General features: G+C 33.9%; 11 protein-coding genes across 11 annotated transcripts; 6 read left to right on the top strand and 5 right to left on the bottom strand.

Moving 5' to 3' along the window:
• Positions 1-114: 114 nt before the first annotated feature.
• NAEGRDRAFT_56117 (bacterial integral membrane protein-like protein) lies at positions 115-1,462 on the top strand. The gene has a single exon (XM_002678581.1). The coding sequence runs from the start codon at positions 143-145 to the stop codon at positions 1,430-1,432; it is 1,290 nt and encodes a 429-aa protein (XP_002678627.1). The 5' UTR covers positions 115-142; the 3' UTR covers positions 1,433-1,462.
• Positions 1,461-3,404, bottom strand: NAEGRDRAFT_48158 (uncharacterized protein; the record flags this gene model as incomplete). The annotated part of the gene is made up of 1 exon (XM_002678470.1): positions 1,461-3,404. One exon carries the CDS (start codon positions 3,402-3,404, stop codon positions 1,461-1,463), a length of 1,944 nt encoding a protein of 647 aa, XP_002678516.1.
• A 266-nt stretch (positions 3,405-3,670) lies between these two features.
• On the top strand, positions 3,671-4,450 carry NAEGRDRAFT_48157 (uncharacterized protein; the record flags this gene model as incomplete). The annotated part of the gene is made up of 1 exon (XM_002678580.1): positions 3,671-4,450. One exon carries the CDS (start codon positions 3,671-3,673, stop codon positions 4,448-4,450), a length of 780 nt encoding a protein of 259 aa, XP_002678626.1.
• Positions 4,451-4,612: 162 nt separating this feature from the next.
• NAEGRDRAFT_83091 (DEAD/DEAH box helicase family protein) lies at positions 4,613-6,404 on the bottom strand (the record flags this gene model as incomplete). Its single annotated transcript, XM_002678469.1, has 1 exon — positions 4,613-6,404. Exon 1 carries the CDS (start codon positions 6,047-6,049, stop codon positions 4,613-4,615), a length of 1,437 nt encoding a protein of 478 aa, XP_002678515.1. The 5' UTR covers positions 6,050-6,404.
• A 180-nt stretch (positions 6,405-6,584) lies between these two features.
• Positions 6,585-9,509, bottom strand: NAEGRDRAFT_48155 (uncharacterized protein; the record flags this gene model as incomplete). The annotated part of the gene is made up of 1 exon (XM_002678468.1): positions 6,585-9,509. One exon carries the CDS (start codon positions 9,507-9,509, stop codon positions 6,585-6,587), a length of 2,925 nt encoding a protein of 974 aa, XP_002678514.1.
• A 1,557-nt stretch (positions 9,510-11,066) lies between these two features.
• NAEGRDRAFT_66160 (uncharacterized protein) lies at positions 11,067-13,092 on the bottom strand (the record flags this gene model as incomplete). The annotated part of the gene is made up of 7 exons (XM_002678467.1): positions 11,067-11,355; positions 11,396-11,459; positions 11,502-11,679; positions 11,726-11,909; positions 11,952-11,994; positions 12,027-12,212; positions 12,264-13,092. 7 exons carry the CDS (start codon positions 13,090-13,092, stop codon positions 11,067-11,069), a joined length of 1,773 nt encoding a protein of 590 aa, XP_002678513.1.
• Positions 13,093-13,496: 404 nt separating this feature from the next.
• On the top strand, positions 13,497-13,970 carry NAEGRDRAFT_66159 (uncharacterized protein; the record flags this gene model as incomplete). Its single annotated transcript, XM_002678579.1, has 1 exon — positions 13,497-13,970. The coding sequence occupies one exon, from the start codon at positions 13,497-13,499 to the stop codon at positions 13,968-13,970; it is 474 nt and encodes a 157-aa protein (XP_002678625.1).
• An 899-nt stretch (positions 13,971-14,869) lies between these two features.
• Positions 14,870-18,552, top strand: NAEGRDRAFT_48153 (uncharacterized protein; the record flags this gene model as incomplete). The annotated part of the gene is made up of 3 exons (XM_002678578.1): positions 14,870-15,167; positions 15,731-16,228; positions 17,384-18,552. 3 exons carry the CDS (start codon positions 14,870-14,872, stop codon positions 18,550-18,552), a joined length of 1,965 nt encoding a protein of 654 aa, XP_002678624.1.
• A 328-nt stretch (positions 18,553-18,880) lies between these two features.
• Positions 18,881-20,228, top strand: NAEGRDRAFT_77339 (vacuolar ATP synthase subunit C; the record flags this gene model as incomplete). The annotated part of the gene is made up of 2 exons (XM_002678577.1): positions 18,881-19,224; positions 19,268-20,228. Coding segments are annotated over exons 1-2 (961 nt in total), but the record flags the coding sequence as incomplete, so codon positions are not given.
• Positions 20,229-20,438: 210 nt separating this feature from the next.
• NAEGRDRAFT_79292 (apyrase family protein) lies at positions 20,439-22,210 on the top strand. The gene has a single exon (XM_002678576.1). The coding sequence runs from the start codon at positions 20,735-20,737 to the stop codon at positions 22,172-22,174; it is 1,440 nt and encodes a 479-aa protein (XP_002678622.1). The 5' UTR covers positions 20,439-20,734; the 3' UTR covers positions 22,175-22,210.
• Positions 22,211-22,292: 82 nt separating this feature from the next.
• On the bottom strand, positions 22,293-25,126 carry NAEGRDRAFT_66156 (uncharacterized protein; the record flags this gene model as incomplete). The annotated part of the gene is made up of 2 exons (XM_002678466.1): positions 22,293-23,745; positions 23,889-25,126. 2 exons carry the CDS (start codon positions 25,124-25,126, stop codon positions 22,293-22,295), a joined length of 2,691 nt encoding a protein of 896 aa, XP_002678512.1.
• Between the last annotated feature and the right edge of the window lie 152 nt (positions 25,127-25,278).

The raw sequence follows: 25,278 nt of genomic DNA, 5'->3' as shown, positions 1-25,278 counted from the left end.
TGCCTTTTTTATCAAGAGACAAAAGGAAGAACACAGAACTCCCTTTTTTCTCCTTTTTTTATTAAATAAAAAGGCTTGAAAATCATGTAATAACAATATCAAAAAAAACAACCTGATCAACAAATCAAACAACTCAACAAAAATGTTTACTGGAATACCAATTTCATGTCCTCCTATGCATGCCAACTCAACTTATTGTCCACCTAAATTTCCAATCGAACCTCCAAGTTCAGAACCAACTAACAAACTTTCCATTAAGGTTGTCAATGACTCGATTGTATTTTACAGTGCCAAAACCTCTAAAAACGAATTGAAAATCAAATTACATAGAACTTTAAGAATACCTGACGATGGGAAAATCTATCCCTTGCCTCCATCTTTGGGGACCTTCCCAATCAAAAGAGTAGATGATTATATTAACAAAGTCCCTGAAAGCTGGAAACAAAAAGGTGGTGTATTTGTTTGTTTACACCAACGTGAAGCCATGTGGATGGAATTTGAAAATTCCACAAATCCTCATGCTCTCAAAGTTGCTGTTGGTAAAGTGAATGCTTTAAGTGGAGAACAATGGGATGAAGAAATCAAATCAAGAAAAGTTCAAGATTATTGTGTCACTCCAGCTCAAAAATGGTTAGATGGTATTAATAATGGAAATGGAACAATCAAACAATTCATTGCCATGCCACTTGGACAAGGATATACTGTCGAATCACAGGTTACTGGAGAAGATAAAGTAGGAGGTGCTCAAATTATTTGTTACAATCCATTCTCAGAAAAGGCAAAATCAATGTTTCCAGAAATGAATGAAACAACATGGTCATCTCCAAAGAAGAAACATTCAATCATTCCAACAAAGAAATCCATTGTTGCATACTCTCCTCCAGTTTCTCAAGCTTATCCAATACCAACAATGTTTTCAACTTCTTCAACCGCAAGTATTCCACAAATGAAATGTTGCTCACCAGCAATGCCAAGAAGTTCACTTTCAAGTCTTAAATGTGAAGAAAAAAGAAGTAGATCTCAATCCAGCAATGCACAAGAATTGGGATTGGCAGCAGGAGGTAAAATGAAACAAGATATTGCTAAAGATCCTTATGGCCCATCATTTTGGGATGAAAGAACCAAGTCAAGAGTATTTGTACATATTGTCAACTCTGACATGTATCAACAAATAACAGGAGAAAAAGCCCCTCCATGTCCAATCAGTGCAAAGACTTATTCTTCATACAAATATCCATGGTTTGATCACTATAATGAAAATTTGGGAACTATTGGAGAAAGCTCCATTCTTTCCAATGTAAAGAGTGTCAAGCAAGTTGATATCCAAAAGTATGGCTATTCAACCCAAAACAATCAATCTGTAAAGATTAATAATGTCATTACAACAAAAACTGTTTGGAATCCAAATGATGTAAGAGATGGAGATTGGTAACAAGTTCAATAAAATTATTGGAAAATATTCAAATATTATCTCTTCTTAGTAAATTCCACATTTCATCCTCTTCCATTGTTTCATTCTCGTGCGTTGATATTCCTGCCTTCTTCTTACTTTGAGTTTGGATTGTAGTTGTTACCTTTTGAGGTGTAGTATTAACAGAAAAGAAGCTCTCAAAGGTATTGTTGGCTGCTGAACCAAACAGCAAATCTTCAATTGATTTTTGCTTTGGAGCTTGTGGTTTTGGTGGAGGTATTGTTGGACTCTCATCACTTGATTCATCATCTACAGCACTACCGCCATTACTTGACATCTGTTGCTGTGAAATTAATAGCTTCTTTCTCTTCACTATTTCTTCTTCCCACTCATTGAAAAAGGTCTCCTTTTCTAGAATGGATTTGTATTGTTCGAGAGCTTCACTTATTATTTTCTCAATTGGCTTTAAAAATAAGAAGTGTTGAATGTACATTTTCATAAACATTTCAAAGTAAGGATGCTGACCATTGAAAATGTCCTCCTCCTCTTCCTCATCTTCGTCATATTCTGGCTCTTCATAGTCTTCATCATCGGAGCTAGAATCACTTTCATCTCTTGATTCTTTTTTCTCACTCTTAAAATCTTTGAATTCCAATGGCTCGTCAATGAATAATTGAGTTGGATCCTGAATTTTCCCAAAGTAAGCCAAATGTCTCATGCAATCCCAAGCTCGATGTACAATATCAGAGAGCAAATAACCAAACTCATCATCATTCATCTTGGAATAAAATTCCTTATATTGTTCCCAAATTGTGGTGGCAATCTTTAATGAGCCTTGTCTCATATTATTTAAGAATTGTTTCAAAATCTTTTCAAAATCGGTTGCGTATTGCAAATTTGCAACTCGAGCATAAATAAAATTAATGACATAGTCCAACAGAATATAATCCTCATGTTCCTCATAAATTTCAAACTTTCTCTTTCTATTCTTTTTTGCAAATTCAATAGCTAGTGTTTCAATTCGGTGGAAAAACATTAGACAGAATGAATTTACAAAATGATGAAACCTCTTATTTGTTGGGCTATTCATAAAGCAAAGTACATTGAGTCTTTGCAGCCTCTCCTTCCTCAACAAGTGGTCCTCACTTTCTATATGTTTATCCCATTCTTCATATTTAGAAGAACCTTTCTTTACTCTTTTTGCTGAGTTTTGAGATGATGCACCTGTTAAGGCAACAAATGTATTGCAGCACATGCAAAAGAGTGATGAATCCATAGGTGTCTGCTCAACTCTCCTTTCAAACATGCTCTTATCCAGTTTGGTTTGAATAAATTTTCTTTTTGAATTATCGGTCTTTTCCTTGATATTTCTCTTTTCTTTGAGTGGTGACAATTTCTTTTTCGTTCCAATTTGCGGTACTGAACTAGATGATGATGGCACCTTATTCAAAATGTGTTGAATATTAGATTGCTTTGGAGGAGCTTTTTTCACAGTATTCACTGATTGTTTATGATTCTCCTTATTACCATTTACAATTTGCTTTCCAATATTTGTTGATTTCCGAATTGATATATCCTCAATCTCATCTTGGCTACTCTCACTACTCGAGGAGGAAGAAGAATATTCCTTCTCTTTCATTTCTTCATCTTCATCGGAATCATCACCAGGCTGTACCTTATCCTTCATTTCCTCATCATCATCGGAAGATGATTCTTCCTCACTGCTACCGATGACTTCCTTTGCTGGTTTCTTTGGCATAGTAGCAACAGATGGCTGCTGTTGTTGCTGATGAGTAAGTGTCTTGTTTTTAGGCAACAAAGGTTGAGCTTGTTTCTTCTCATTCGTATTAACAATTGAAGCTGCGACAGATTGTTGCTGAACAACAACATTCAGAGTAGATGATGTTGCTGCTGTTGATGATGTATCCTCTGAAAATCCAAAGAAATCATCAAATGAAATACCTTCCCCTGAATTTCCGAAACTAGAAAACATTCTCTCTTCTATCAATTATTTGAAGCTTTTGAAGAAATTAGGCTTTGAAATTTTTTTTATTATTAAAAATTGATGAAATTCAAGTAATCGGACGATGATCAAATAGTTTATTTCGATCTGGATGGAATATTAAAAAATTCAATCTTGAGTGATTTTGTATTCTTATTATTAATAATAATAATGGCTTGATATCAATTCCATCATTGAGTTGTTTGAAAAAAGATAAATTTAAATAAAAATATTTTATTTTTGAATCTTTAAAAAATATGCTCGCAACATCATCAAACAAATCCTGGGCCGACCAACAAGAAGAACAAGACGGCACCATTGTTCAAGTCAGCGAAGAAAATGGAATAAAAACAATTGTTGAAGAAAAGATAAAAGACGGAAAGAAAGTTAGAATCACAAAGAAAGTTAAAACTGTTAAAGTACAAAAGAAGAATATTCCAATTGTTGAAGAACGTCGTAAATGGAAGAAGTTTGGACAAGCTGGACAAGCTGGACTTTTACCTGATGTTACATCAGTAGGAGAACCAATTCACTTTGAATATACAAATAATAAGAAGTCTACAACAACCACACAAACAGCAATGGATGAACAAGAAGTCTTACTCAACAGAATTCAAATGCAATTGGCCAAAGAAGCTACAGAAGCAACTGAACAAGAAACTACACCAGAAAATACCGAAGAAGATGAAAACAAACTTAAGGCTCCAAGCTCTAATGCCTACGTTCCACCAAGTATGAAGAATAGAACAACAGGAGGATTCGGAGGTGGTCGTACCGATAGTGAAGTCAATACAACAATCAAGGTTAGTAATCTTGATGTAAAGGCAACAGAACAAGATTTGAGACTCTTGTTCGGTCAAGTTGGTAGAATTATCAAAGTTTTCGTTCCTGGAGACAGAGGAAGAAATAGAGGTTTTGCTCTCATCACATATAGCACAGTCGAAGAAGCTGAAGAAGCTATCGAAAAATTCGAAAGATTCAGTTTGAACCACTTGTTGTTGAGTGTGGAATGGTCGGAAAATAAGAAGAGATTTTAAATAGATTGTTAATTTATTTCATTATTGTTTGAATATTAATATTTGTTGTTATTTAATCAAGAAAGTATTGGATCACTATTTATGTCATCACATGTTTTTAAAGTCAGGTGTGAAAAATTACAAAAAGATCAAAATTCATCTTGAAAGAATCTTATATAAGATTTATTCAGTCTTTCTCTTCTTTTTATCTTCCTTCTTCTTTTGAGAAACACCACTCTTAATCCACTTATTGTCGCTCTTTCTCTTCTTTTCAATGGCACTTGAAGCACCAACTTCTAAACTCTTCAAATCCACATATGGAGTATTCTTGAGACCAAATGATTTGGTAATACCAGCAACATCTAATAATTGGAATGAGAAAATATCCTTCAATGGATGTGAAGCATACGATTTGATAAAACCTTTGAATGCTTCTTCAGCATTCTTGAATAAATAGTAATTGGAAGAAATAATCTTTTCGAGTTGATCTTGAATATTTGACATCTTTGTTCGAGGGAAATCCAATTCATTCAATGGAATGTTTGATTCACTCAAATATTTCAAAAATCCTGTTTCAGATGGAAGGAGGAAGAGCAAAGCACGTCCAACATTTCCAGCACGAGCAGTACGACCAACACGGTGAATATATTCTTTTGGAGCTTCTGGTGGATCATATTGAACAATCCAGTCAACCTTTGGAATATCCAAACCTCTAGCAGCAACATCAGTGGAAAGTAACACACCACTTTCAGCACCACAAAAGTTCATAAATGCTTGTGTTCTCTTATTTTGCTTCATTTTACCATGGAGAGGTGTCACTGAAACGTTAATATAGTTCAATAATTCTGAATAATATTTAACAGCAGCACAACTACTGAAAAAGACGATAATCTTCTTTCCCTTCTTTCCAGGAGTTGTTGCCATTGTCTTTTTAAGGAATGAATAGAGGAGAACAAATTTTTCACTTGCTGGAACAACAACATATCCTTGTTCCAAATTTGTAGCAGTTGAATATTCTTCAGTTTCTTCAGTCTTGGTAATCTTATTCAAATCTTCAATTCCAACAAAAACTGGATCTCTTTTAATACTAACTCTGGCAATATCAGCGACCTTTGTTGTTTGAGTGGCACTGAATAAGAGAGTTTGTCTTCCTTTAGTTGGTAATAATTTAACAATAGCTTTCAATTCTTCCTCAAAACCATCATCCAACATTCTATCAGCTTCATCCAAAACAAGTGAAATCAAATTAGAATAAACAAATCCTTTTGTGTGAAGTAAGTGATCCAACAATCTACCTGGAGTGGCAATGACAATATTACAACCCTTAACAAGTTTTTCTCCTTCTTGATGTTTAGATTGACCACCAATCAACAAACAATGAGTTTGTTTCATAAATGTCATTAATGATTTACAAACAGCATAGGTTTGAATAGCCAATTCTCTAGTTGGACTCAAAATAATAACTCCTGTACCATTTCTAGGTTTAAATTCAGCTCTGTATAATAACTCTAAACATGGCAAAAGGAATGCCAATGTTTTACCACTACCAGTTTTAGCTTGAGCAAGTAAATCCTTACCTGCCAAAGCAATTGGAATAGAACGAGCTTGGATAGGTGTCATATATTCAAAGGAAAGTCCAGAATCTTCATTTGACAATGCTTTTGTGAGTGGTTCGCATAAAGCAAGTTTGTTAATGTGTACATTGGTTAAAAAAGATGAAGTGGTTGATGTTTTTGATGAAACTGCTGTATCTTCAATAGTATATCCATAGCTCTTATAGTAATCATTATTATCACTTGATTTTGATTCGTTAGTAGTTGTTGTTGTTGGTTCTTCTCGGGATGATTCATTTTCTTCAATATTCTTGGTTTCTTCAACTACTACATTCTTGGTGGCTTCTTCAGAAGTTGTTGTTGTTGAAGGTTCTTCTTCAGCCTTTGCTTTCACCTTCTTCAACAAGTTCTTGAGTTTGGATGGTGTTGATGATGTTTGGGTCATTTTTTTCTACTTCAATTTTTAAAAATCAAACAAATTGATGAATCACATTGCAATAATTTTCTTCCGATGCTATGATGATAATAAATTTAAAAATTCACCATGATGGAGAGAATGACTGGGTTGGAATAATATGGAATCTGAATAATTTGAATACTGTTTAATCTTGGAAAAAGTATTGATAAATTTTCTGGGAGAGTTTCGCTCCAATTTTACGAGTGCAAACACCTTCAACTGATGATTCGATGGCAAAGTTTTTCAGAGCCAGGTCATGAGGTGTTGATGAGTCCAGAAAGACTTGACACAGGGAGGTTGGTGTTGGATGTTTCTTAATGATTGATTCTGCTATTTGAGAGGATACACCTTGGATGGTAGTGAGCTGTCTGCCAAATAATTCATTCTTGGAAATGTCATTATTCTTTTTGAAAAGAACATTGTACTGTTCGAGTGAGGGATTGTACATTTCGCCAGTAATTTCGTGTGGAATGAGTAGTTGGTGTGGTGTAAGGCCATCTCTTTCAACTAATTCTATAATGAGAGAGTTCATGATGACAAGAAAATTAATGGATGCTTCCAATGATGCAGTATGTTTTACACAAATGCCATCTGTTAAAATCTTTCTAATGGAGGTTTCAAGTGAAGACTGAGAGAGTTGATCTTGGTGTTTGAAACCTCTTTCAATCAAATAAAAAATATTGGAACAATTAGAATTGTTCATTCTGAATTTTTGTTCCTTATATCTTCCATCCTTAATACTTCCAGCTAGATCATTAATATCCTTTCTCTCCAAAACATAATTCAACACATATGATCTCTCTTCAGTTGTGAGTGTCCAAATAACATCTCCCATTCCAAGTTGTGAAATCAGTGCATCTACACCTCGTTTTTTAAGTGTGTCACAGAATGATTTTCTATCATTATGTCCTGTTCTCTCTCTTTGATCTATAATAAGGTGAATCTTGTAAGGTACTTTTGGTAAATCATTTGATTTTGTGGAGGTAGTATTGCTGTCAGCAGCTGAAAAGGCGAAGGAGGGATTAGGTTCTGGATTTTCTAAAAAGCTCTTTAGGTTTACAATTGTCTTGGGTTGTCTATTGGATTGGAGAATTACTGGATTCGTTGGTATGTGGTTAGAGGTGGTAATTTGGGTGCTATTCGGTATGGATTGAGAACTACTTGATGTACTTGCTGTGGAGGTAGAGGACGAGCTAATTTGGTTGTTAGTAACAAGACTTCTGGCTGGAACAAAGGATGGTGGTGGCATTGAAAAATCTATAGATCTCATCATTTCTCTTGGTCTAGGCACAGGAATTGCTGGTCGATATTGTGTTTGTTGTTGGGAGGAAGAGGGTTCTGAAGATTCGGCTAGGTGTTTCTTTTTCTTTGTTTTTTTCTGAGTGACTGGTTTCTCAAGTGTTACATCTTCGTCATCACTTAGTTCAATATCGAGAGGTACAACGGTTGGCTTGGATGGCTGGATGGCTCTGGATGGTGCGCGCTCAATAGGATTACATGTCTGTAAATCTGTATTAAATATGGTAGCACTACTGATATTATCCTTTGATGATTTCTTCTTGTTGCTAGTGTTCTCAATCTCATTTGTTGAATAGAATTTGAAAATAGCTGGATCAATAATCAGATTTTTAGCTAAATTGCTCGCATAAGGTACACATCTCGACTCCTTTATGAAGCCAGTGACTGTTAGTTCATTATTTACACGCTTCTTTTCGATTATTTCATCAAATAGATCAGCAAGGGTCTCTTCATTTTTCAAAGGACTTTTGAGTAGAACCTTGATTCTTATTTCACCAGCTGAAGTACTGAAATGAAACTTGGCATCCTCTATTCGATTGACCGGTTTATCTAGTTTGTCCATATAGCTGAATTTGAGAGGAAGCTTACTATAATCAAATGCAACATCCTCATCTTCATCATCTGAAAGGATCATATATACAGGATTCTGAGATGAAGTATTGGATGATATGGAGGGCTTTGGGGAGGCGTCTTTCTCGTGGAGTAGAATATCATCATCGTCATCACTAAGCTCACTATAGCTTGTTTGTGATGATTGAGAGAGTTCATTGGTTATTGATGGTGGATTGTTTTTTCTTTGTGAAAATCCAAGTTGAGTGAATATATCTTCACATAGCTCTGGATCGGAATCATAACTACGACTAATTATTTCACTGTCTGATTGTTGGCTGGATTGACTTGCTTCAAAGTTTGAAAGAGACTCTGATTCTGCTGAGCTAACTGGTTGTTTCTTTTTCTTTTTTGGTTTTTCTTTTGGTTCTTCTGGTTCCTCTTCAGATGACATTTCCTCCTCTGATTCTTCCCATTCAAACTCAAGTTCAGATACTTCCTTCTCAGCTGTGTGAAGTTTTCTTGCCAGTTTTCTACCTCTAGGAGTGAGCATGAAACCATTCGATCTTCCCTTCTTCTCTGAGGTTATCAATTCTTTTTCCATTAGAGTTTTCATTGAGCTCCAGCCAGTATATTTAGATGCATTGGTTGATTGTTCCATAGGTACATCAGTCAGTGTTTCACATAGAGCAATCAATTGTGTTTTTGTAGCATAATCCTTTTCACTACTCTTAATATGTCTGTACAGTGATATCATAATCGCCCAGGCAGCAGTTTTAAATTTCGGAATGTATTTTCTATTTGTTCTTTTCCTCTTCTTTGCTGTTTGATCATTATTCGATTCATCTTGTGACACAGATTGTCCATCTGTTTCACCTCCATTATTATTATTATGATTACTATTATTTCCAGCATTCGGAGGTGGAGTCCCCAAATCAATATTATTATCCTTCAAATATTTATCAATTCTATAGGCCATCTTATCTCCAATTCCCTTCAGAGTTTTAGCTTCATTTCCATTATACAATTTCTTTGGATACTTTTCCAAGGAAGATATTGCCTTCCGTAACCCCAAAACATAATGCTTGGCACCATTATTCCTTGTGTTTTTGGAGCATCTTTGTAGTTCCTCCTCCAGACAAGCAATCATCTCCGGATTGAGTGTTCTTCCGATTGGAATCGTCTGTTGTGATGAAGATGATGCCTGGTTATTGTTGGGCATTTTTTTTTCTTGTTACACTTCTAATTTTTACTGGAAGTGTTTTTAAATTTGGATAGATTGTATTTGGCGGGAAACATGAAAATTTGTTTGGGTTACTTTGAATTTGGATTAACAGTTGATTTTCATTAATATTGGAATAGCTAGTGTTCAGTGTTCAAGTTTGATGAAAATTAATATATTACATACATTGTTGAACTTTAAGTTATGTTTTGAAAAAAACTATTCGAAATGAATCTCTCAAAATTGTGTGATCAGGAAATTTGCATTATTCTCTCCTTCATTCCTCCTCCAGATTTATTACTCAACTAGTATCCAAGTCTTCCAATCTTTCATTCTTGAAAATGATTGTATCTGGAAGGGAATGTTTAATGGACTATTCCTTTCTGATTTTTTCAAATGGGAAAGTGATTTATTCATTTGCAAGGATAGTTTTATCCAACATTCGGGCCAACTTTTCTGTTATCATTTCGAATTATTCAAATATTTCTCCAAATCAATTCCAAGAATTTCCAAAGTTGGAAGATTAAGACGAAGAAGCACGTTAGATCCAAGATCAGAATTTGAAAGAAGTATCTATTCTCAATTCGACACATCTAAATTCTCATTCCAACATCTCACTCAACTTGTCGTGCTATTACATGAATTTTCATTGGCTAATGAAAGGTCAACTTTCTATGGACATATTAAGGGAAGTGCATTTCATTGGCATGTTGGATCGTATGAAGAGTGTGCGTTTCTCTCTCGAATATGTAGGATAATCAGTTTGCAAGTGGAAATGCCATTCTAAAGGATGAAGGTAATAAGAAAATGGCTGTCAACATTCCTCTTGGTGCTTTTTGCTTGCTAATTCTCTCAAGTAATCAAGAAAAGATCCAATTACTTGCTCAGCTTCTTCTTTCAAGAATTGAACAACTCCAAGATTCGAATAGTAGATATTTAACGCTGGGAGTTTCTGCTCCCAATGAAAACGTCAATTCTCCCCACTGCATTTGTTATTTTAACCTAATGCAAAAATCTTTCAAAGGTGATAAACTCTGGCTCAATAAAAGAGTTTCATCTCCAATCGATGCTTGGGTTCCAAGAGCATTAGAAGGTTTCACCACTAAAAAACATGTTAAGTGCTATTGTTTGTCTTAACCTTCCTGTCGTGAGGAGGGAAAGGGAAACTAGCATTGCCAACCTCGAGTTGATTGATATTAAAGCGAAGATCTTGGTTTAGTGATAGAAGCATCAGATAATGTTTTAGAGAAAACAGTAGAGACAAGAGCAGCATTATTAACAAAGAGAAAAAAAACAAATTCTGAATGAAATTCAAATCGCTTACAAGAGAGCTTTGGAGATTAATAGTCAACTAAAGGAAGAATTAGAAAATGAAAGGGTTGGTATTGAAAATATTGTGTAAGAATAAACTTGGCAATTTCACTCATATTATTAGAATGGTAACCATTAAAAACCTTGTGTAATAACAGAATTGTCATTGACCAAAACAATGATTACCATTACATGTGTGTTGGACAAACTGCTCCCAACTCATTGCATAACTTTATTAAACAGTGTTTAATTCTTATTTTGGGAAGATTTTTGGTACAACTTGGAAATGTATTCATTCTTTATCCAATTTCTAAATTGGAACTGTTCATGATTCTTAATGAAGGGATGTTTAAGAATGATACCATTAATATCAGGTCTCTCACCTAAATCCTTATATTTCAATAAGCATGTATCAATGAAGGAGCACAAATCTTCGCTAGCACCAGCATCCCTAATTTTTTTAATGCATTGATCATGAATTTCCTCCCTTGTCATGGATCCCAAACTGAAAAAGTTCTCATTCGAAAGTGGATGACTAGAAAAGTGGTTGGAATAAATTCATTTGAAAAACTTACTGTCCAAGGAAAAGTTCCACTGTAATAATACCAATTGACCAAATGTCACTGTTATAACTGTAAGCTATATAATATTAAAAATTAGTAAATGAAACATTATACATACATTCATTATTCAATCTTTCTGGACTCATATAAGTAACAGATCCTGTAAATGTATCCCATATAGTAAGAGCTGTGTCGTGGGACTTTTTAGAATATTCACTTCCTTCTTTAATTCCAACAAGTCCAAAATCTGAAATTTTGACATATCCCTTGTCATCAATTAATATATTTGCTGGTTTCTTAATTATTTTAAATGTAAACATGTTAAAGAAAATTGAAGCTTACCAAATCTCTGTGAATGATATGTTTTTTAACATGCAAATAAATCAAACCTTTCAATGTCTTACTGATAATAACACTAATTACAGGCTCTGGCATTGAGTAGTTCTTCTTTTCTACTTGAGCTAGATATTTCTTGTAATTTGTATACATTTTGTGGAGGGATCCTAGTGACATGAAATCCATAATCCTATTATATATTATATTTGAGATTAGAACTTTAAATACTTACACTTTTTTAATAATTGGTAACAAATTCAAATAATTAACTTCAACTTACTATAATATGTACATTCCTTGTAGAAACATTCGTGTAACTTAACAAGGTAAGGTGAATCACACTCGAAAATAGTCTTCACCTCCTTAAATATTAAATCCAATTGTTTTTGCGAGGTGTCTGTTACTCGCTTCTCTGCAAAAAAGAGTTTTTCATTGGTTTTTGGATTAGCAATTGCTACTCTATATACACTTCCAAATGAACCATTTCCAAGCTCTATCCATATTTGTAATTTTCAATATATTTGGTACTACTTTTAACACTTACCTTTCATTGGAAAGTTGTGAAACTCATCAACACTATATACATTGAAATTGAGAGGAAAATTAACGGAAGGAGATGTTGCTACCGTAGTCGATGAGGAAACAACATTATTATCGCCAACTGGAACTGAAACTGATTCTGGTTGGCAAAACTTTCTATACTCCAATACACTCATTCCCTTGATTTTGATTCCCTCCTCTGTAATTTTAAAATCCGATCCATATCTAGGTGATTTAATACTCAATAATCTCTTACTGTACGACTCACAAACAGTAGAATCAGAGTAGACAAAGAGTGATTGTGATGGTGATCCAAAAAATTTCGAATCATTATCCGATTGTCCAATCGGAATTACATGGCTTTGTTTAAAACTATTTACATTGGCAACCTCATCATCGGCAGCATTATCACATCCATTAACTTTGTCCATTGATATTCTTAGTCCTAATTTTGTAAAATCTCTATTTTGATGTTCCTTCGGTTGTTGTGGTTGATTATTTTGTTGATGATCATCAACAATTGAATGTTGATTATTATTATTATTATTATTAGAAGTATTGTTCACTGTTGTAGTTGTTGTTTTTGTTTGAGAATGTTCCTTATTCACTCCATCGTGTTCATTATGCCCATTATTCGAAATATTTCCAATAATACCATTCAATGGAAGAGTTAATTGTTGTGTGAGAGAGGAAACAATAGTCAACTTGGACCTACTACTATTATAGTTTGCTGAAGGTATCACATTGTGTTGTCGAGGTGAGGCTTCGTTCGTGGTTGTTGTTGTACTACTGTTGCAGCTCAAGCTGTTGTTGCCTGCTGTACAAGAGGGCATTTTTAAATATTCTATCTTTTTTAAAAATAGCGGATTACTCTGTTGGAGAAAGTTTTGATTTTTTGAAAGCTGCTGGGAAGATGTTGTTTTCATCGTCATGTTGTTCTTCATCAATAAGAAGGAAAAATTCAATGTTGAGGAATGAGGTTATGGTGGTATTGGTGATGATATTTTTTGTTATGATTGGATTATTGAGTTCTTTTAAGGGAGGAAAAGTTAATGGACAGTCAATAAGTGAGGTAGGTTTTGGTCATATATCACGTCCTTAATCATGTAATGACGGGAACATGAAATAACCTTTTAAATAATTTTCATCACAAATCGTTAAACTATGTTAATAATAACTACAACAAAACATAATGTATTAATTTCTGATCATCAACAATTTATAATAGCTCTCTGCAATGTTATCAGATTTTCAAGACTCGGTCATTCAATATAATATCGTTCCACAAGTAACAGCTATTACAATCAAGACAAACCTGACGGAGGCAAAATATCAATTTGCCAAAGGTATTGCTCAATTTTCCATGTATTTGGATCACAAACTGAGATGTAATTGTAGACTAGAAACTACGGATACAGCAAAAACTACCTGTATCAATAACTATTCGGATTTTGATGTGAAATCTTCAACAACAGCCTGTGCCGTTTGCAAAGGAGCAGTTCAATATTTGAAAGCATTGAGGACTGTCGATTCAACAATGAGGTGCTCGGACTCGATGAAGGATATTTGCTCTCCATTCAATGATGGGCTTCACTCTGTTGGGCTCGCTTGCAGACTTTCAACAAAATCACTGTGTGGTATCACCTTAATGGAGCAAATGGTTGATTCTCAATCAATTTCTGAATTTTGTAGTGGCCACAGTTATTGTTGAATAAAATTAATTTTTCTCATTTAAGGACCAGTTATGAATCAAGCGCGAGTTAACATAATTTCACCCGAGTGAGTGTATAATGGAATTATTCCGATTTACACAATAGTTTCCACTCATTTGAACACGGTTATGATATAACTATGACCTAACAGTGTGATTAGTCTCGAATGGAAAGATTCTCCCAGACGATTCCTCAATAATCGACACTGGCTTAAAGAATGGTGAAAGCATTCATCTCACTCCCCAATTCCAAGGAGGTTGAATACTTCTCATTCTTACTGTACAAGTTCAATAAAAAGAAGCTTTTACAATCCTAGAATGTGAATAGCAACACACTATTCCATCAAACCTGTATTTCATTGACTGAACTCATGGAAACTCCTCCAATTACTCCACCACTCCATCATAAGAACTCCTAAAGATTGAGAAAGCAAAAAGAAAAATGTCTTCACTCCAATCCAATCCGTCTCTCAGATTTGATGAGAATGTTATGATTGAGAGTTTTAATAGTAGTAAAGAAAATAACATTATCTCTTTAACCTTAACAAGATTTCACTTCTTTCATAAAACAAATGACTGATTGAATGGTTGTCATGCAAATGCGTTGCTTAATCATACATTGCCGAATCTCATGCTATGGCCACGATGTTATTCAAAAGGGAAGGTATTGCTCTCTTGCCAATTCCTCACATGTCAATGTGTGTGATTTGAGGCAGGTATCTATTTGAAGGAGGAATGCTGTTCGTGGGAGGAATAACAAAACCGAATTGCAAAAAAACCATTCTCCCGACCATCATCAAATATTTCTTCGATAAGAAAAAGGCAGAGTCACTCAATTCCTTCTTTTATTCACCAACCTTCACCAACAATCATAACCCAAATAATAATAATAACAAAAAATGTCTCTACGATTAGAAGATGAAGAAGATACAAATACACAACATTCTGCTCATCAGCCCAGCCCTTCGGATGAAATGCACGATATCGAGTTGGAGGAAATTAATGCAAAGAAAAAGAATTTGCAATTAACACCAAGTGATGATGCCAATGGTGCTGCAACAAATGCACCAAAACAAGAAACACCATTACCTTGGAAACAAATTTCTATTGTTTTCTTTATTTATCTAGTAGATAGTTTGAGTATTACTTCAATTTTTGCATACATCGGATTTATGGTTGCCGACTTTCATATTGTTGGTATGTTTTTACTTGGTCTTTGTCATCTTGATAATAATAATACCATTCTTCATCTTTATTCAACTTGGTGAATATTGCAATTATTATGTAATTTCTATTGAATAATTATTTATAGAGGATACACAACAATTGGGTTATTTTGCTGGTATTATTGCTTCATCCTATTATCTTTCTCAATTGTTCTCTAGTTTCTTTTGGGGATATTTGAGTGATAAAATTGGTAAGTTGTCAGCTCTCTAATTATTAGAGATTCAAATCAAAATAATTCATTAAATTATTCTTGTGGAAAATATTAAATAGGAAGAAGACCAATTTTGCTTATTGGTGTTACTTTGGGTTCATTATCATGTGGTCTATTCGGATTTTCTAAATGGTTGTGGTGGGCTATTCTTTCACGTTTCTTATTTGGTTTGTTGAATGGTAATCTTGGTGTAACAAAGAGTTATCTGACTGAAATTACAGATGGTTCGAATAGAGGAAGAGCTTTCAGTGTAGTAGGTGTTACTTTTGGTTTGGCTGCTGTAGTAGGTCCGCTCAGTAAGTTTTTTTCAATTATCTTTCAGCCCGATTAGAACAATTTGTAGTTGGTGGTGTCTTCTCTAGACCTAACATTCAATATCCTGAATTTATGAAATTGTTCCCTGAGTGGATTTATGATTGGTGTGAAGTTTTCCCTTACTTGATTCCAAATATCCTTGTCACTGTTTTGGGATTGCTTGCTGTTGTTTTGGGATACTTTTTCTTGGAGGAAACCAATGTCAACAGTTCATATTATAGAAAATATGTTTTATCTAAAAAACCTGCTTCTGAAATTGCAGAAATTGAAAAGGAATCTAAGAAATCACTTGCTTCAAAGGCAGGTCTTGATGAAGAACCTGTAACTACAAAGGGAAAACTCAAATCATTCTTCAAACATGAAATTTTCCATGGTTTTGATCCTCTTTTGACATGTGTCTTGTACATGTCTGTTGGTTTCATGCAAGTCATGTTTGATGAAGTTTTCCCTCTCTATGCCATGTTACCAATCTCTGACAATGGCTTGAATTTTACACCTTATGAAAGTAAGTGGATCTATTTTGATTTTTTTAAAACTGAGCTATTTCTAAACATTTTTTTAACATGTTGAATAATATCCCAAATACTAATAGTTGGTAGTAAGTATTCTTAATTATTTTAGTAATATTAATTCTCAAAAAGTTGTTGGTGCCATTACTGGTGGATTTATTTTCCTTAATCAATTGGTATTCGTTCCATTGCTCATGTCAAGATTGGGTTCATTGAACGCTTTCCGTGTTGGTTTAGTCATTCACACTGCTGCCCTTATTGCATTCCCAGAAGTTTGCTGGTTTGGAAATGATCCAGAAGATTATCAATTATGGAAAACTATTGTATTATGGAGCTTTATGAGTATTACTCTCTTGGTTAGACAAATTGGTATTGGTCTCATGTTCTCTTGCTCATTCACTTTCACCTCAAATTCTGTTACCAACAGTGCTCAAGGTGTTTTGAATGGTACTGCTCAATCCTTGGTATCAATTGCAAGAATGATTGGTCCACTTTTCATTGGTATTACATTTGCCTCAATTGTTTCAAGTGGAATTGGCTTCCCAATTGACCATCGTTTTGTCTTTTATATTATTGGTGGTACTGGTATTCTCAGTTTCATTTTGACATTCTTTGTCAAGAAGAAGGTCAATGTACCAAAAGATGAATTACTCAAATGTATGGAGGAAAAGGGACTTACTCTCGATGAAGCCTATGCCATCCTCTCAAAGAATAGAAAGGCAACCCATGTTGCTGTCGAATAATTTTGATAATAATAAAACCTTAAAAACATTTAATTTTCCTTTTGTTTGACAACTCAAAAACCCCAAAGCTGCTTATGAGGAGCACACAAATTAACAAACAAAAAAAATATTTGAACAAGACTCAATCACTCAACCAATGACAATACAATTATCAAAAGAGCGGAAAAGAGGTAAATAGGAATATATTAGAAAATTAACAAGAGTATTATCTTCAAATTAGATTTACGAACCTTTGAAAGACACATCTCACAACGATATTCCGATAAATTGCGAGTACAACGACTGTGGATATGTAGTGTATTAAATATATATTGTATTCATATTAATCATCATAATAATTATCAATAACGATCATCGGAAATTAATATACAGTTATACATCATTCCATATTGATACTGTTCATTCTAGGATTTTTCACTTTTTATTATTACAAATACAAGATTGTGGAGAGTCCCACTTCTCTCATCCACAATAACAGCACCAATACCAATAGCACCAATGTAATAATACCAAATAATAATTCAGTCAATAATGACAACAATAGCCTATTCGAGTATCCTTCAAGTCATCATCAGCAGCAACAAGCCAAGCCAAAATCATCTCCGACAAGGCACGAAAATTGTGTTAGATTTCAACCGAGTGGTACAACAGCAAAAGATTTGGAAAAGGCTAAACTTGAGCAGGAACAATATGAGAGTAATTTGATATCGGCAGTTGCCTTTTTCTTGATTGTCTTGTTTCTGATTATGCACTTTTTCACTCAGCAAAAGAGACATTTTGCCAGTGATTATATCTATGGTCTGAATATGTCTTTATATTTATTTCATATTCAATTCAATCCGAATACATTGAAATTGATCAAATTGTCAAATCAACACTATCAACAACATGAATTTTCACAATACCATTTGGATACTATCTCACCAACAGCAATGAAAATGAGTAATGGTGCAGAGGATCAACAATCATCAGAAGGTGAAAATCCAGAGGCCTACGAGGATCAAGATTCCAACAATACCACCAACAGCAGCACCATTCCACCATCCATTATGGAGGATTATCAAAAATCAACACCCAACGATTTTAACTCGACACAACAAGAACATCTCGAAGAGGATCATGAAAATAATGAATCCTCAATGAAAACTCTCTCCTTTTATTCTTCAATGGGAGAAAATGAATTATCAAGTGTGGACGATACTGATGTACAAATTATGGATGAATGTATTGATGAAAAGAGAAGGGAATATTTTCCCTCCTCAATAATGATTTTACCACCTCATTTACAAAGACCTGAACATTTGGAGGAAGATATTGAAATTCAAGAAAGTTTGGAAAAACAAGAGAATGATCTCAATCTTACAATCAGTGTTCTCGAGGGTATTGCCTCAGAAAGTGGATATGGAATGACAAAAACTAGCAGTAAGAATTCAACCCCAACTAAAAAGACTTCCAATTCAAGTAATCGAAATAAGCGTTTATATTTCCATAGGGAAAAGGATGATGACGATGATTTCAATAATAATACAGAATCCTCCTCTTTGGAAGAAACCTTTGAAGAAAAGAAGAATAAATAACCTTATTCTAAACTTATTGATTTTTTAACATTAATTTCATAAATTATTCTCTGAACAAATTGTCAGATAGATATTATTGGCTTTACAAAGAAAATTACATTTATTATTAAATATATTTATTGACAGGAGTGGAGTGAAAAAAGTAGAAAATTATTTTGGCCTGTCTTCCGTTTTTAAACTCCGGAGATGATAAAAATATTAAAATATTAATAATATTTTATTTTAAAAAAATATCCACAGCTTTCCCACCGTTTTTTTTGTAGCAGCAAAGATGGTGAGTTTTCAGCTTGAAAATAGCACAGAAATATTTACATATTCTCTCTTGATATTTTTATATTGAACAACAACACCTTTAATGATTATGATTTTATAATGATGAATTTATACAAATTTTTGTGGACTGAATTGTTCGGATGATGATGTGTGGATAATAGGTATATTGGCTTGTTTCTGTTCCTAATGAACCTTCCGAAGATGCTTCTGGAACCTTTAGAAGAATCAAGAATAGTCTGCAGCATCAACAAAACGCTTGTGAATGCGTTGAAATTAAACTCCCAAGATTGAAGGTCGGAACAGTTGATCAATTGTTGCAACTCAGTGATGATTTCAACAAGTATGACAGCAGCTGTGAACAAGTTACCATGAAAGCCTTAAAGACTTTGGCTGATACTAGTACGTATTTATTAATTTCTAGTTTAAATTGACACAATTTTAGGTGAACTCACTGAAACTAGTGATTTTGTTCCACAAATTATCTTGAAGGAAGATACTTTTGTCCCAGTCCAAACCTATCTTGACTTTTTCCAATGGGATGACTCTCAATACCTTGTTACCAAGCCAATTAGAGATATTGCCGATAACATTCACAAAAAGACTGCCAAACTTGACGAAGAACTTCGTTTCAAGATTTCTGAATATACCAACTTGAAGCAAAACGTTCAACAACTTGAAAGAAAGATATCTGGTAACCTTACTGTTCGTAGTCTTGATGGTATCATTCAAAAGGATCATGTTTTAGATACTGAATATTTGCAAACAATCTTTGTTGTTATTCCAAAATCTTTGCAAAAGGATTGGGAAACTACTTACACTGAATTGACCGATTTTGTTGTTCCAGATTCTGCTGAACTTATTTATGAAGACAATGACTCTGCTTTGTACAATGTTGTTGTTTTGAAGAAGATTGCAGATGATTTTAAGAGTAATTGTTTAAAGAAGAAGTATGTCGTTAGAGAATTTAGTTATGATAAGGAAAAGGCTGAATTGTCTAAATTGCAAAAGGAAGAAATGATTGAAAAACTCGATAGAACAAAGCATGAATTGATTGATTGGTGTAACATGGCTTTCTCTGAATGTTTTACTGCTTGGATTCACTTGAAGGTTATTCGTGTTTATGTTGAATCAATTTTACGTTATGGTTTACCACCAAATTATACAGTAACCTTGTTGAAGATTAAGAAGAATGAAAAGAAGGTTCACAAATACTTCCGTGACAACTATGGACATTTGGAAGATCAATCATATTCTCAAGACATTGATACTTCATCTTTGGGTTCTGCTGCCATGATGTTGAGTACTTATGGTATGGAATGGGCTCCTTATGTCTTAATTACTGTCAATACCTCCAATCCTTTCCTCAAATTAGAATAAATATTACTGTAATCTTATATTCTCTCAAAAATTGAATAGTTTCACTTTGAATATTAATCAATTAAATATTATTAAATGCAAATGAACTGATTTGAATTATTACACTATAGAACATCAGATTTTTTAATATCTAGATTTTGTTTTCTCTTTTGATTGTCAATTTAACTAAGCAATCAAGGTTGAAAATGGTTGTTGGTATTCGTTGGGTGACACGAATTAAAAGTTGTGACGAAAAAATTCTCTCCACACACTTCAACTGCACATAGCCTGAACAGTTTAAAATCAAAGTGTGGTTGTTGATATTAATATAAAAACTTTATTTCGGAAGAGAGGATCAATACACAATTATCATCATCATCAACACAGTTGGACCCAATATTTATCTGTATTGTAATAATATATAACCAACAATCATCACAACAACACTGATTGTACAACTATTTAATAATAATAATTGGAATAATTTACAGAATAAGATTCCCATTATTATTATATAATTGTGTGCACTCTCAAAATAGTATATATATAACGTATGCATAAGAGAACATTCTCCACTCAATCATTGACCAATCTTTTATCAGAGGAACACAATAACCATTCTCATCCACTTGCCAATTTATCAATTAATATTCCAACCAATACAACCACCACCATCACATCTCCTCTCAACATTGCAACATCTTCCTCTATTATCCAATCCCCTATTATTTATCAAACCAATTCAAACTTTTCTTCAGAAGAATCACTCACAGAAATGTTATCGTCCGATCTTGAAAATGGTCAAGCCAATAATACTGGCTCTAAGTCCTCTACTTCTTCACTTTTTGCTTTTGTGTTGAAGAACAAACGTATATTATATCCTGTTTTTATTGCCTTGGTATTGATTACTCTTGGTATTACAGTTGTAGCTTTTTATTCATCGAATCCTGATAGTACTCTCAATGTTAACCAACTTTCATCTTCTTCTGATGCTTCTACTCTCTTTGGAAAGGTGCCAAAATCATCAATTAGTTCTCAACAAAGTTCAAGACTTGAATTCCCAATTTTACTTGTTGCCGATAGAGATAAGGCAAGTAAAGTTACTGATGATAAGAAGGGAACCCAATGGAAGAGTGTCTTATTGAAAGGGCTTTTGAAGAGAAATGAACAAACTGGAGCTTATTCAGTTTCATTTAATGAAAAACCATGGGAAATTAATGGTCTTTTAGTTGAAGGATCACGTGGTATGGAACTTTCTGAATTGAAAATGTTCAATGGAAAATTATATTCTGCTGATGATCGTACTGGTATTGTTTATCAATTGATTACCTCAAAGGGAAGTGATGGAAATGTTCAAGTTAGAGCCATTGCTCGTCACATTTTACCGGATGGTAATGGAGAAACAACTGCTAAAGGTTTCAAATGTGAATGGGCAACTGTTAAGGATAACAAGTTATATATTGGTAGTATTGGTAAGGAATGGACAACTGGTGAAGGTAAAATTCTCAATCATGATCCAATGTATATTAAGACTATTGATAATAGAGGTCATGTTGAACATGTTAATTGGGTTTCAAATTATAAAAAGATGCTCAGAGCTGTTGGAATTAAGACTACTGGATATATGGTTCATGAAGCTGCTGAATGGAGCGACTTCCATAAGAGATGGTTCTTCCTTCCAAGAAGAGTTTCTTTCGAAACCTATGACGAAAAGAAGGATGAACAAAGAGGTTCCAATCATGTCATTTCTGCCTCTGAAGATTTCAGTGATATTACAGTGACAAAAATTGGTGAGATTATTTCACCAGCTCGTGGTTTCTCTAGTGTGAAATTTATTCCTGGTAGACCAAATGAAATTGTTGCTGTCAAGTCAGAAGAAACTGATGATGCCATTAGAAGTTACATTATGGTATTTGACATTGCTACCAACAAGATTCTTCTTCCTGAAACCAAGATTATTGATGAAAAGATTGAAGGTCTCGAAATTGCTTAATTTTAATAGTCGAGTTTAATAAATTTATTAGTTATTTGAATTATATTTTTTTAACTAACTTGGAGATATCAGATTTGTTTATCACAATAAACCCTTTCAACTATTAAGGTGTCAATATTTATTGATTCTCAACAAAAAGCTTTCTCCAACTGTCCATAAATGGTTTCCATTCAGGCCATTGTTTTTCAATTCCAGAACTAATCTCAATAACACACTGATCATCTCCAGTAATTACAGAATAGTCTGTAAGGACCTGTTTGATTGTTACCTTCTCTGTTTCATTATTAAACGTTCCCTCAGTAATTCTGTCATTTAAACTCTTTGAATATGAGCAATTAGGATGAAATAACATTCTTACACTCTTCCTTTTGGTCGAGTTATTTCTGTACATTGAACTGGCAAAGTCTTTTTTCAATTTCTTGGACTGGTTGTCGTTACTTCTGGAAATGGCTACAGTTAGTGGAATAGCGCTTGGTAAACAATTTTTGCTATCTTTTGTTGACAATATTCCCAGTATGTCAATTTCAGCAAACTGTCCTGTGCGAGACAAAAATTGACAGATTGTGTCATACTTGCTCTTTGTCTGGACAGCAAGATATTCGATCATCAATGAAGACATCTTAACATTATCTTTATCGATGGTAGATGATTGAGGATCTTCAAAATAGTGCTTCGCCAGTAATTCATACGAGTCGACATATGAACCTTTAACAAGTGGAGCAATTAATGAACCAAAGTGATTAATAAGTATATCTACAAGAAATACTTCTGCAAGCAATGAGATGTCTTGGGAAGTAGAATTCTTGTTATTAACTAAAATTGTAAATATTTCTGCAACCCAATTTTTCTTTGTAAACTTGTCAAATACATAATTCAACATTCTTCCTTTTTCAAGGCAACTTGATAACTTGTATGTATAAGACTCTTGCATGTAGATAAAGCTCACTCCGTTACAAATTAAAAATTTGGTTAGTTCGCATTGTTCTTCAGTGAGATTTAACTCTTGCAGATTAACTTCCCCAGCTATTGCTAGTTTGTAAAATATGTATTCAAAATTTGGAAATGTTGAACCCATTTCTTCCTTTCTACTCAATTTAAGTGAAACCTTGTCTCTACAAAAAGAATGAAGAACACTCAATATAAAGTCATCACCTAAACCTGCAGCTTTTTCTTCACTTGCTTTAAAATACAATTTCTGCAAGAAAGATTCAACATTTCTTATTGTGCCTTGTAAAAAGAAGGAAACATAAACCCACAATCTTCTTGAGTCTACCGTAATGAAATACCTCAAAAACTCAATGACTTGCTTTGGATTAAGCAGTGGAAGTAATTTGAATTCGTATGAACACTTTTCCAAAACCTCTTTTCCAGTATCTGATGAAATTAATCTTTCAATTTTACCTTTGACTGCAGAGAAATTTGTTGTAGTAAGCACCACTGCACCCTTTAATCTCAGCCAAGAAACTAGTAAGGTCAACAAGGAACCGTCACCACTTTCAGCATCACGACGGGGTACCTTTAAACCACATTCATAATCAATACATTGAACCTCATCTAAAATCCAAACAGTTCTATTATACTGAGGTTGAGGAAAAATAGAAGAAAAAGTCTCAAATCTTGCTCACCAATCCAGTTTCCCCCACCGCTCCAAAGGAATCTCAAAATATATTGCATTATGGAAGATGAAGAGAGTGGATTAGTCTCCCTTACATACAATTCAGCATACTTGATCAAAAAACAACCCAATCTGTGATAAAACTCTGTGAATTTTTGGGTGATTCTGTCCAAATCAAAACGTGAATCACCACAAAAGGATAATTGTTGAAATAATCTGGAAATATGCTTTGGTGATACAGGAATTACCATTCTCCCACAACTCGTTAAGTGAAAAGCAGAATGAGTTTTTCCTGTTCCTGGAGGTTCTGTAAATGTCAATACATTTCTTCTCTTTAAATAAGTTTCTCTATCCTCATACTTATTGTAAGGAAATGTTGGAGCAAATGAGCACACAACGTGTTCGCAAGAAAAAGAGGTTTCTTCATCTTCATCTTCAAAATCAAGTTTAGGGTATAAATAAATATAAGAATCTGACTTGCTCAAACCCAACTTGTCCATTTGCTCATTAAATACAGATATTGAACTTGTTTTTCTTTTTTCATATTCTTGGATTGCAATTTCTAATTTTTCTAAGAGTATCAGCAAATCATGAACACAACCCAACATTTTCTTGTCGTAGCACACAATTCCAAGTTTCTTTAGTCTTAGGAGTCTATTTTCTTGACCAGCAATGTCATACTGAAATAGTAAATTTTCTATTGGGAAAGTGTGGAATTGGGTACTAATAATTCTCTTGCAAGCTTTTGGGGATAATTCTATTTTCTTTTCCCTAATATATACATGTTGACAATCAATTACATATGGAACTATTTTCACCAAGTCTTGACCTGAGATCTCACATAATGGCAAGTACTCTTGTTCGCTCAATCCACCATTTGAACACAAAAGTTCTTTCACTTGGGCAACACTCCATTTGTGATACAGGTTTGGAATCAGATTAAAGTTGATCCAATTTACGACGCTTTTAAGGGTGTCTATTGGAACAGAGGGGAAGGATCTATGCTCTATTTCGTATATTGCTTCTAAGTTTCCAGCTTTTTGTTTTATATCGATTATAATGTTATCAATACTTCCCCCTCTAAATTTGGCTTGAAGTAGTGGTTGCACATCTTCTAGCACTAAACATTTGCTCGACACCAACAATGCACATATTTCCTCTGTTGACCAACATTTATATTCGGCAGGATCCAAAGTAATTAAGTAGTTTTTGATGCCGTTATTGTGCTCCTGATGAAGAGATTCTATTCTTCTCTGATAGGTAGAGTTTGTTGCTTGCGGTGAAGCTGTATTTTCTTCAGAAATTTGTGGTGATTCACTTTCGTCCTTTGTAGACATTTTTTTAAGGCTGTCCTATTGTGTTGCTTTGGCAAAATAATAAGCTGATACCTTTCTTTACAAATTGTCTCCAAATATTGAGCTGGGCTCCTTTCGAAATAAAAAAAGTAATATTTTGACATATGCTTTGGATTTCTTTCCGCTCCTAAAAA

This window comes from Naegleria gruberi (assembly GCF_000004985.1).
Source record: "Naegleria gruberi genomic scaffold NAEGRscaffold_17, whole genome shotgun sequence".
Classification (NCBI taxonomy): Eukaryota; Heterolobosea; class Eutetramitea; order Acrasida; family Naegleriidae; genus Naegleria; species Naegleria gruberi.
This window is presented reverse-complemented; position numbering and strand designations above follow the sequence as displayed.